The 12,518-nt window shown below is 46.0% G+C and overlaps 1 protein-coding gene across 6 annotated transcripts in view; it reads left to right on the top strand.

The window, feature by feature from the left end:
- Positions 1-12,518, top strand: part of GNE (glucosamine (UDP-N-acetyl)-2-epimerase/N-acetylmannosamine kinase) — an 82,678-nt gene that overhangs the window by 63,702 nt on the left and 6,458 nt on the right. For 3 of the 6 annotated variants that reach the window (XM_030567922.1, XM_030567924.1, XM_030567923.1), the window contains exons 9-12: positions 1,805-2,026; positions 3,099-3,281; positions 4,270-4,386; positions 6,635-7,867. In XM_030567922.1, the coding sequence (XP_030423782.1) occupies positions 1,805-2,026; positions 3,099-3,281; positions 4,270-4,386; positions 6,635-6,870 (758 nt within the window). In that variant the 3' untranslated portion in view covers positions 6,871-7,867. Of the gene's footprint in view, positions 1-1,804; positions 2,027-3,098; positions 3,282-4,269; positions 4,387-6,634; positions 7,868-12,518 lie in introns of those variants that run through there. The other 3 variants (XR_004001069.1, XM_030567920.1, XM_030567921.1) reach the window with 2 other exon arrangements.

A 12,518-nucleotide genomic window follows, 5' to 3' on the forward strand; every position in this document is an offset into this window, starting at 1 on the left:
GAAGTGGCTCAGGGAAATGTAGCAACTCTGGCAGTGAAAGGCTGGCTGCCAACAGCTGCTGCCATTAGGGTCCCTGGGCCGGAACCCAGAGTAGAGGGCAGGCCCGGGTTCCCCCCAGCCTGCCACCACAGAAACATCTCCTAGGAGGGGAAGACAGGCCCCTGTCAGGACAGGAGGCTAAACTGTTCTGAAATAAGCTCCCAGGGACAACAGAGACTGTGGGAGTTCTCTCACCAACCTCCTTGCTGGCCTATGATGAAAAGGGCTCGGTAGACTGTACCCTGGCCCTACAGAGAGAAGGGCTACATGGAGGGTCGCAGTGAGCCACTGAAGCTAGCGTAAACCACCTGGAAGCGCGGGACCCACAGGGACACGGTCGGAGCTCTGCCACAACACATAGCCTAAATAATTTTTAACTTCTTCTTTCCCTATTTTAGTCTCTGTTCCTACCTCATTTTCACTGGCATTCGCTACGTTAAACGTCCACTTGCTACTAACCTTTTTGGTGAAAACTGAAACAAAAAAATCATTTAGCACTTCTGCCATTTCCACATTTTCTGTTATTGTTTCACGCCCCCCGCCCCTTAAGTAACTGGCCTACCCTCTCGGTCTTCCTCTTGCTTCTCATGTATTTGTAGAAAGTTTTCTTGTTACCCTCTATGTCTCTAGCTAGTTGAATCTTGTTTTGTGCCTTGGCCTTTCTAATTTTGTCTCTACATACTTGTGTTATTTGTTTTTATGCATCCCTTGTAATTTGACCTCATTTCCACTTTTTAGTTTCAGATTATTGATGATCTCCTGGTTAAGCCAGGGTGGTCTCTTGCAATTCTGTCTATCTTTCCTTCTCAGTGGAATAGTTTGCTCATGTGCCCTTAATAATGTCTCTGAAAAACTGCCAACTCTCTTGAATTGTTTTTCCCCCTAGTCATGCTTCCCATGGGATCTTTCCTACCAACTCCCTGAGTTTGCTAAAGTCTGACTTCCTGAAATCCATTATCTTTATTGTGCTGTTTTTCCTCCTATCATTCTTTAGAATCGTGAACTCGACCATTTCATAGTCTTTCACCTAAACTGCCTTCCACTTTCAAATTCTCAGCCATCTCCTTTCTGTTTGTCAAAATTAAATCTAGAACAGCCTCTCCCCCAGTAGCTTTCTCTGCCTTCTGAAATAAAAAATTGTCTACAATACATTCCAAGAACTTGTTGGATAATCCATGCCCTGAATTACTGTGTTTCCAACAGATGTCTGAATAGTTGAACTCCCCCATCACCACCAAGTCCTGTGCTTTGGATTATTTTGTTAGTTGTTTAAAAAAAGACGTGTCCACCTCTTCTTCCTGGTTCGATGGTCTGTAGTAGACCCCTACAGTGACATCACCCTTGTTTTTTACCCCTTTTATCCTTAACCAGAGACTTTCAACAAGTCTGGATTGCTTGACACTTATTTAAAATGGACAACTCCTTGGTATTATACAGGTTTTTTATATTTGGCTAGGAAGAAGCACAGGAGGGTTAAGCAACTTACCCAGCACCACCTAAAATAAGAAATTGAATTTTCAGCTGGTTAGCTGGAACACTGAGCACATATTGATAAGGATGCTAGAATTCTGTTAGTTCTCATCTCATATCATAACTGATGTAATATATTGCAAGTGAGGCTTAGGACTGGTTTTGTTTAGATTCAGAAATATATTGTTTAGTGTTAAAAATAAAAATCCTTTTCCTCCCAAGGAGCAAATAGATTGTAGTTCCAGAGTTGTTTAGCCTTAGCCTTGATTTTTGTCTCGTGTGTTTTGGGGCTCAGGTATTTCTACAGGTGGACGGGTGAATCCCCGAGAAGGAATCGTACTTCATTCCACAAAGCTCATTCAGGAGTGGAGTTCTGTTGATCTGAGGACCCCGATATCTGACGCTCTGCACTTACCAGTCTGGGTGGACAATGATGGCAACTGTGCTGCTCTGGCAGAGAGGAAATTTGGGCATGGAAAAGGAGTGGAAAGTTTTGTAACGCTAATCACTGGTACAGGTAAGTGTGAACACAGACATCAAAGCACTGACTTCCTGCTGCCTCTGTGTCACAGAACAGCTGCATTAGTGGGGTCGTCCTCCAGTTCCAATGTGGTAATATAATTCCTTTCCCGCTAGAAAATGTAGGTCCGATCTGGAGCCGTATGTAGTAGCTAAATGAGGAGCTCAGCTTGACACATCATCTTAGTAGCACATTGTGGTAGATTGCAGGATAGCATTTTGATACTTGCTTGATTAAAAAGATATGGACCATGTACGTGGGTGTCAGTAACCTCAGCTGAAGAATCCTCACTTGTTAAAAAAAATAACAACAACAAAAACCCCAACCCAAACCATTTATGCATATGCATGGCTAGTATGTCTCTCCTAGTGTAGACTAGATGTTAAAAGACATAATCTGGGTTGATCTTGAGTTAAGGAATCTGACTTCACACATCCAATATCACCACTGCTGCATTGCAACATCCAGGCCTGCCACTGCCATCCAAAATAGCGAGGGAAGAATGCTAATGAATAATAAACAATAGTTTGTAATGCAAATCACAGTTTTATACCAGATCTAGGACAAGAATTCTAGATGCACCACATCTGAAGGATGTGATTGACTTCTACTGTTTTACCTTTAGTATTTACAAGTTTTGATAAGATTTTGCTTCTTAAGCATGAATTAAATATTTGTTTCATGCATAAAGAATTTAGGACTACTGTGACAGGAGTTATGAACTCACAGGCTGAGACATAATGTCTACATGTGCCCCTCAATAGCCCTCTTTGGCTAAATATCTCATGAACAAATTATATCATGACATGACCAATAAACTATGCATTATAGGTGTACGGTCACCTTGCCATCTAGGGGCAGGGGAGACTTATGCATTTACTTGCACCAAGTGCATTAAGCAGAGAAGAGATTTTTAATGACTGCTCCTTTATTTGGTCCTAATACAGTGATGCACAGATACATGTATTTAAAGCCTTCCCTTTTAAGATAAGGACATGTAAGTGCCCTGCTGAATCAAGGCCATTATGTGACTGTTCTTTTACTGTCAGAAATTTGTATATGCTTATAGGAATTGGAGGTGGAATCATTCATCAACATGAATTGATCCATGGAAGTTCCTTTTGTGCTGCTGAACTCGGACACATTGTGGTGTCTCTAGAAGGACCAGAGTGCCTGTGTGGTAGCCATGGATGTATAGAAGCATATGCCTCTGGAATAGCCTTGCAGAGAGAAGCTAAAAAACTACATGATGGTAGGTGTATTTTTTACCCTCTTTTTAATGTAATTGTTCAATATTCTATAATGCTGCTGGCAAATGCAAAGAGTGTCCAGCCTAAAATGGCATTTTAGGCATGCCACGGGGGCAGCCATTTTTAACAAGCATTCTGAAGGAGCTTCAACAATGGCAAAATTGGATAAGTGTGAACCTCAGTAGAGAGAAAACGCATTTAGGGTGGGATTTTTGAAAGTGCTGCATTGGCCTAATTCTGCTCCCATTGAAGACAAATCCTAGCTTTAACTCATAGGTATTGAGTTGAATTTAAAATATTCCTTAGAATTTTTTCCCCCTAGTTTCAGGGTTAGTAACTCTGCCCCACCCACAGCAATTAATGCTTACAGCAGTGAGAGCATTGAAGTGATATATTGTGATACTTTTAAAGGCAATGTTACATGTGAGCTTTGGAAGATTATATTTCTCTGGACTAATGCACCTTTGTATATCTTGGGTTTTAGACTCTCTCAGTGGCATGTTATTCCTACTACTGCAAATACTTAACCTTCTCACCAGCCACTTGGCGGTTTCGATTATGTCTTGTTGATGAGCTCAGCTGTTTGTTCTTTGTGGAATTGGAACCTCTCATCAGCAGCTCCCTCGTCTTGAATAAAATGTGGACGGTTTCTGACCTTAATTATGTTTTACGTCTATATTTGGAGTGATCGATTTGTAAAACAAGCCAGTTTGCTGTCACAATGGAACTGTCATAATTAAGGCTGATCCATCAAACAGATGTACACGTGAATAACTAGGCACATGAGTAGCCCTGTTGAGTTCAGTGGCATCACTCACATATATGTTTGCAGCATCTGGGCCTGGGTGTGTAAATAAGGTCTGTTTTTTTAAAAGTTACCTTCCTTTTTACAGGTCAGGAACATAGATTCACACACCCTGTTGTATCGTTATTCCAACTGCAGATTTGTTATTAATGTTTCCCTCTGGGTTTTCCCTTCTCCCTGAACAGATGATCTGTTGTTAGTGGGCGGAATGTCAGTGAAGACAGAAGAGACCATTAGTGCTGTGCATCTCATTCAGGCAGCTAAACTTGGGAATGCAAAGGCTGACAGCATTCTCAGAACAGGTAAGAACCTAGACTTAGGGTGGGAAGCCCTCTTGGAATGAGAGGGAAATTCTCAGAGCTGTAGAATTGGTATTTTGCCACAGCAGGCCAAATCCTCAGCGCAGCTGTGATGGTTTCTACAGAACTACACTTGAGTGAAGGATCTGGCCCTTTAGGCGTGGCAATCATGGATAGGAGTGGTACCAACGACTACTGGGGAATTGTGAAGAGAATGGGCTAGTGGTCCTGTCCTCTCTCCAACAAACTGTATTCTGGGACAGTGTTAGAGACTTGGTTAAACAGATTATAGATTGCATGGTCATGAGACCCTTCGCTATTTCTCTGGGGATTTCCTGCTCTAGGGGATTAGAATATTAAACATCATGCTGTTCCTTTTCTTGTGGCAAGCAAAATAGCTTTGGCTTCACACTGAAAAAAAGGCAGGTTCTGATAATTCAGTGTGGTTATGGGAAATTATGGGACACTTCAGGGATGGGCCAATAAATATATATGCCAGGCAACCAAAATGAAATGGTTTCTATGAAGCATTGTTCTAGTTTATGCAATACTTTACAATGCACAGTTTTTCTGAGTTTTCAAAACAAGCATTAAATATAACCAGTTTCCTTACGTGTAACCAAGATAGCAGAAGGAGGTAGAATAGCATTTTCTTTCCTTTATTTCCCCGAGCACAGCAATATGTGTTGACTTACCTCTCTCATCTATATCATGGTGTAATGTTACCTGACTATAAACCCTTGAAAGAAAAGAGGATGATGAGCACAAGTGGCCCAGCTAGCTGTCTCTCGAGAAAAGGAAGACATTCTGTTGTATTTCTAGAGTTCTGGCAGAAAATCATAAACGTCTGCCATGTGAAACGTCTGCCATGTGACCACAGTATTAATTACTCCCGAGGGAGCTCTGCACCAAAAAAGTTAAAAATTCTGCTCACAATATTTTTTTAATTCTGCAAATTTCATTTTGTCAATAAATAAATTTGGAGGCTTCAGCATGGCAGTGGGGAGCACAGGCCACTGGCAGCAGGGAGGTGGGAGATCACCCTGCAGGGCTCCCCCAGCCCTCGCTTCTTGGGATGTGGACTTGGCAGTGAGACTGGACCTGACTCTGAGACAGCGCAAGGGCCGGGCCTGCCCCAGAAACACCCTGGGGCCCTGCACACCAGGATCCAAGTGTGGAGGGGCTTAGTATTGGGGGATCCAGGTGTGGGGTGAGAGGATTATGTGTGGCCCAGTCTCAATGCTCAGGGGCTCATTGGGGTGTTCTGGGTGCAGGGGCAATGGGACGCTGCAGTGGGGTCCAGGTGAAGGTGGTTGGGACTCAGCAGGTTTGGTCTAGGTGTGGGGGGATGGGGCTCAGAAGGTGTGGTCTGGGTGTAAGGGACTCAGTGGGGGAGTTGGGAGCTGGGGGAGTAGGGCTTAGTGGGGTTTGGGTCCAGGTACTGCTTTTTGGGGCTCAGTGTGGTGGGGGTTTGGGTGCAGGGGGATTGTCAGGGTGTTGGGCGGTCTGGGTGCAGAGGTGGGCGTCCTGATGCAAGGGGTGAGAATTGGTGGGGTAGGGTGACCAGACAGCAAGTGTGAAAAATCGGGATGGGGTGGGGGGTAATAGGCACTTATATAAGAAAAAGCCCCGAATATCGGGACTGTCCCTATAAAATTGGGACATCTGGTCATCTTATGTAGGGGACTCATGGGAGGTGTCTTGGTGCAGAGGGAATAATTCTCATCAGGGAGGTCTGGGTATTGGGGGGTCTGGATGCACCAGGGTTGGCTGGACCAAGGAGCAGCTCTCCATACAGTTACCCCTCCCACTGTGGCTGAAAAGCAATGGGAGCGGGAAGCAGGGGCGGGGGGTGTGGAGCTTCCTGCAGCCTGGAGAGGTTTCTGGGGGTGGGTCCTTGCAGGGAAAGAGGAGTTGAGACTGGCCTAGCATAGGAGCCAGTGGCTGAGGTGTCCTTAGCCCTGCCACTGTCCCCACTCCCTCCCCCACAGTGATTTATCTCTCCACAGCTGCTTCGGCTGGAGAGGGGTGCATGACTGGTCCTGCAGTTTCCCTTTGCTTCCCTGTCAAAAAGTCATTTTTCTGTGGGGAAGCAAAGAAATCTGTGGGGGACATGAATTCTGTGCACATGCAATGGTGCAGAATTCCCCCAGGAGTAATGTGTTTAGAGACACTCGGTTAGACCCTGATGTTCAGATTCTTCTGTGGTATTATCTTTTTGCTGTAATGTCTCTCTCCTTTGTTTTCACAGCTGGGACAGCTCTAGGCCTTGGAGTAGTGAATATCCTGCACACCATGAACCCCTCTCTGGTGATCCTTTCTGGAGTTTTAGCAGGCCATTATGTTAACCTCGTCAAAGATGTGATCCGTCAGCAGGCTTTGTTCTCTGCTGCCACAGTGGATGTAGTTGTCTCAAATCTGGCGGACCCTGCTCTGCTTGGAGCTGCTAGCCTGGTGCTAGATTACAGTACACGCCGAATATACTAGGTACCTGGGGAAGTTATGGAAATGGACAGTCCAGCTGTATAACTGGTCGGGGGAGGGGAGAAATACTGTGCCCAAAGTATTTCTTGCTGACCATCAGCTTTTTCTTCTGTAGTAAAGCAGACTAGTGTTTTAGGTAGTTAGTTCCTACTTTAGTATTTCCTTATTGTAGTAATACCTCTTTGTATTTTTTTCTACCTTTTAGCCAAGTTTGGATGAAATAATGTGCATTTCCATTTTTTTTGTTCACCTCTGAAGCTTGGGAGCTCAAGTGTTGCTTAAGTGATGCTAGACTTATCCATAAGCACATTCCAGTGTTCTCCTGGGATATATTTGGTGAGATGTGCCAAGTTCTAGACAACACTTGGGAACTTTGCTTCTATCTCGTAACTATGTGAAACTAGAAAAGCCTGCAGACAAGCACTGGTTTGGTCTGACTCAGCTTTGAATTTCCTCGCGCTCACGCACAAGTGGATGTGCTGCAGTCCTAACCCATAGGGTGTTAGGGTGACCAGATGTCCCGATTTTATAGGGACAGTCCTGATTTTTGGGTCTTTTTTCTTATATAGGCTCCTATTACCCCCCACCCCCTGTCCCAATTTTCATATTTGCTGTCCAGTCACCCTATAGGGTGTCATCCCGCTGGGTGGAAACAACACAGAGGTTGCCTCTCAGGAGACAACCGTGACAGCTAGAGCTCCTTTCAGAGAAGGATTCTTTTTTTTGTTATTTATTTGTATAGTTGGTGCCGAGGGCTCCCAGTCAGGGATCGGGGCCCTGTTTGTGCAAAAGGAAAGACTGTCCCAGTCCATATAAGCTTACACAATGCAACATGTGGCCAGACAGACTGGGGAGTGTGGGAGCAAGGTAGCACAGTGTCATCTGTGCCTCCTCAGTGATTGCTTTTGGCAGTGACCAGCAGTGAGTTACACCTCTACCCCAATATAACGCTACCTGATATATCATGAATTTGGATATAACGCGGTAAAGCTGCGCTCAGGAGGAGGGGGGCAGGGCTGCGCACGCTGGTGAATCAAAGCAAGTTCGATATAATGTGATTTCACCTCTAATGTGGTAAGATTTTTTGGCTCCTGATGAAAGCGTTATATCGAGGTAGAGCTGTATTTGAATTTGACCTGTTCTACTAATTTGGATGGAGGTTGGGGCAGATTTCAGTTTCTCTGGGTTGCTGGTCTGTCACAGCATGAATCTGACCCATATTAGCATGCCAGGATTATTAATGCCTTCATTGCCTGTCAGCTGGACTACAGCAGTGCAATAGCCCTGGGCATGAAGCCATCAGCACTCAGGAAACTCCAGCTGGTACAGAACACGGTACCACATTGCCTTGGAAACCCAGGCTAGCACAAGCACATCTGCTCCCTAAACCAGCTTCCTGGTATGGAATACTTGTTCAAGGTCGTGGCTCTTATCTTCAAGGTGCTCTGTGGCTTGAGCCCAAGGTATGGAAAAGAGCGCCTAAAGTTCTGGTATGAAGATCATGATTGACAACTGCACTCCTCTGGCACAATGAAACTTTCAACCGTACATGTCAAGCAGGAGACACAGCCTTCTCACAAGCCGGCCAGGGACTGGAACAGACTCTGTAAGAACTGAGACTATCACAAACCTCCCCAGCTTCCGCTCCAAGCATCAGAGGCATTTCTTATACCATGTCTTCTCTAACATAAACATGCACCCCCACCCCACCTTTCCAGTATATCTGTGTGTATGCTAGTATAAAGCATCCAGAACAAAACACACTTCTCTGCGTCGCGGTGGGATGAGAAAACCACCATGTGACAGAGGTTAGTCCCTTCGCTGGAAGGTGCACAGATACTATGGGGCTGAGCACCTATGTAGAACAGGCTAGCTGACTGTAGCACCTCACCCAGGGTGGAGAGCTTTCAGCTCCCTGTATGGCTCTGTCCTGTTATGAGGAGAACATGCAATCTCCCCTCCAGCTTGCTCCTGAATGAGCAGCCCTGTGTCCTCTCTGTCATCTTCAGCCACTAAAACTGCCTGCGAATGGACAGGCTCCTGCCTCCATTCTAGTCTGCAAGGATGCTGCTGTAGCTCTCAGTGGAATGACATTGCTCAAAGCCAGCACCAAGAACCAGCCCATTGCCCAGCCCCAAGGGAAGTTTTTATTCATCTCCGACAAAGGCTTCTCTTGCCTCAGAAAAACTTCCCTTGTGGGGAGCTCACAGTGTGTCCTTCCTTAATCCCTCCTTCAGCAGGGAGCCCCCTAGATATGTGGGCTTGCAGCTCTTCTCCAAGGCCCCTTCAGCCCAGCCCTATGGTAGCCTCTCAGGACCAGCTTTCAGCCCGTTTCTGCAGACACTGAAAAAGCCAGAAACACTCTCTAGCGAGATGTCAGGAAATACGGAAGGAAGTGACAGGGACCCCTCCCTCCCACTCCACTAGCTCAGAACTTTAAACACCCCAGAGAGCTCTGTGGCTCTGAGCAGCACCTCTGTGCGTAATCCTGAGAGCTGGAACTCTTGAGCAGCGAGACCCCATAGTAGTATGGTTGGGGCCACAGTGTCTTCCGTGCAGGGCCCTCAGCCATGCAATTTTCCCAGCTCCCTGAGACTTTGCTACCCTTCAAGGCTTTGCAAGGATGGGGAGGGGCTAGTTTTCTTTTGTGTCACGCTAACGGAGAGTGGTCTTTGGGGGACGGGGGTTAAATATTATTTCAGTTGCCCCTGGAGAACTTGCACCAGATGCACAGTACAAGCTGGAGAAGAAAGGTAAGCCCAAGCCTCCGCATCCCTAGGCGAGGTCTGAAAAACATCTCCAGGGTGCTCATGGACACCATACCAGGGAGAGCACCCCTGTCTGAGGACAGACCTCCAAAGAAGCAGTCCAGCGTGGCAGCATCATGCATGGATGTGCAACCATGCCCCAGACTTCGTCAAGGCTGTTTGGGAGTTCATCCTGCTTGGAATATGGCCAGTGGGCTTCCCTACCAGTGGAAGTCAGAAAGACACTCTTGTGCAAGACAGTCACAGCTGGGGAGAAGGGCCAAGGGCCCTCAGACTTACTAGGGTGCCAGCTGTGCAATTAGGCTTCCTGGAAATCTATAAATAACACTTTGTGTGTCGTGGAATAGCAGATCTGAACCACAAGCACTTTGCTGCAGCAGCAGGCACTGCCCCCTATGTGTGGGCAGAGGGCACAGTCAAGCCCCTGGGAGCCAGGCATGTGACGTGGGCACTGGACACCAGAGCAAAGAGAACAATCTCTGCCCAGTTAAACATTCCAGTTAGCAACACAAGAATACGACACTGAGACTTTAGAGTGAGTGCAACCCAAGCCTCAGGTACTTTGCAGAGGTGCTGTGTTCTGTTCTCTCTGACTGCCAGTATCTATCCCAGAATGACACTGACCGCACCAGACTTGCCCAGTGATGGTCACTGTTCTCTGTGAAGGAAACAATCAAGAGTCTACACCCTCTTCCAATGAGACCAAGCTACTTGCAGGGCCCAGGGTGGCCTCCAAGCCTGGTGGGCTTCTCCTCTACCCTCCCCCCCCCCCTTAATACAAATAGGACACTTCGCAGAGGATGAGGGAGCATCCCCTCGACAAACAGCGGTGCTGTGAACAGGGTAGAAATGACTGCGAGATCCTGCCTATGCTTCAACAAAGTCCCCTCTCAGCTGCAGCTTAATGGGCACCATGTCACTCAGCACTATGTGGTCCAAGGTACACAAACTGCTGTACAAGTGAGAGGGCTTGGCTTCCACTGAGGCCTGGGTAGCCCAGAACCTCAATGAAGACCTTGTTCAGAGTAAGGCCTCTCCTAACAAAAAAAAGGTGCAAAGCTCACAACCCTCAGCAAGTAATATGGGGATGAGTTTTCCCTTGTGAAGTGAGAGCTGTGTGTCTCATCTGGTGTGTGGGTGCACTGGAGTAGTCTGTGCATTGTGTATTTTCAGAGAATTTTCAAGCAGTTGCAGGTAAAGTCCTTAGTCAACAATGTTATAGAGAACTCTTGATGCTATACTGAACTTCTACAAGGAACCTTCCTTTTTTTAGACCAGCACCAGCCTTATGTAGTAAAAATATGCTAGGAGCTCCCATGAAAAAAATGAAGACAAACACAGTCCTTGTCTAATTAGAGCTGTTTTAAACAGGTACACCACCTGTAACTAACAGTAATGAGAATAAATTAAGTATCAGAGGGGTAGTTGTGTTAGTTGATCTGTAAAAGCAGCAAAGAGTCCTGTGGTACCTTAGACTAACGACATATTGGAGCATGAGCTTTTGTGGGTGGATACCCATGTTGTTGAATGCATGTCATCTGATGAGCTTTTGTGGGTGAATACCCACTTCATGCTCCAAAACATCTGTTAGTCTAAGGTACCACAGAACTCTTTGTTGAGAATAAATTAGATTCTCATTACCAATGAAGGCACCTCCTACACATAGTAAAAGCATGTATTAGTCCTTGCAGAATATTGTACTCCCCTCACCCCCCCCCCCCCCCCGTTTCTATATGGCAACTCAGTTGAAAACTGGTTTAGGAGGATTGCTCATTCATATGGAGCAAGATGAGTGGATGTTCACACCAGTTATCTTCCTACTGCTTATTGTAATTATACTTTAGTGTTTCTGGGTACTTGTTCAACTTTCAGTTGTCATTGGGATAATTCATGCATTTTAATTGTAAGGTTGCATGAACTGGCACACTGCCAGAGCTGTACTTTGTAACAGACAGACTGACTGGAGATTCAAAATGAAGTTTTAAATAAAACACACATGGACTTTTAAAAGTTTAATAAAGAGATTAGGCATTATTCCTTCCTTGTATCTCACTCTTTCTGCTTGCCTTCTGACCCTCTCTTAAGGGAAGGGAGTTGGCTGAACACACATGTACTCACTCAACCACCATTTGCCTTGCAGCTGTTCTACAAAGGTAGTGGAAGGAAGGAGCACTAGTTTGAGCTCCCCATAGTCACTTATCCATAAGGAAGTGAATGTGGTTGGCAGTTGCAGTATATCCATACATCCTTGCAGAGACAGAACAGTATGACTCAATCAAGTGTACATGCTTAAGGTGAATGACAGATTTGGCACCTTTTATCATCTACATTTGGGCACTCTTGGAGCAATTGAGAATACTGGGAATTTTTCTCCAAAAGGCAAACAAGATGGGACTTGATACAGTTACAAGCTCTTGCTCCACCTCTCTCACACAAACTAGGGGCACTCAACACAACTGGCACATGGCAGATTCAAATTTGAGAACAGGAAATGCTTTTACAGAGGTTATTCTCCCCAGCACCCTGTGAGGTCACCCCCTCACTCCCTTTCCTCTCAGCCACCCCAGCTGTGTCTACAGGACACAGAAGACCAAGGAGCAAGCCTATGAGCCTGCCCCTTCCCTATTGCTGACAAGCAGCTGTCTCTAAATGGGCAGGAAGGGAAAATAAGCAGGGGCCTTCAATGTTAGATCAGCAGATTGTCTGTGGGCAGCATGGCTCTATTGCTGCTCCTTTCCCCCACAGCTTCCATCTGGCAGGTTAGTGAGCTAAGAGCCAGGATGGAGCTAATGTTCCCAAATCAGTTTCAACTGGTGCTTGCAAGGAGGGGCTTAATTTCTTGAGATTAGAGCCACAGGGGGGCTTTAAAGGTGCAGTCACTTC

The sequence above is a fragment of the Gopherus evgoodei genome, chromosome 6 (assembly GCF_007399415.2).
Source record: "Gopherus evgoodei ecotype Sinaloan lineage chromosome 6, rGopEvg1_v1.p, whole genome shotgun sequence".
Taxonomy (NCBI): domain Eukaryota; kingdom Metazoa; phylum Chordata; order Testudines; family Testudinidae; genus Gopherus; species Gopherus evgoodei.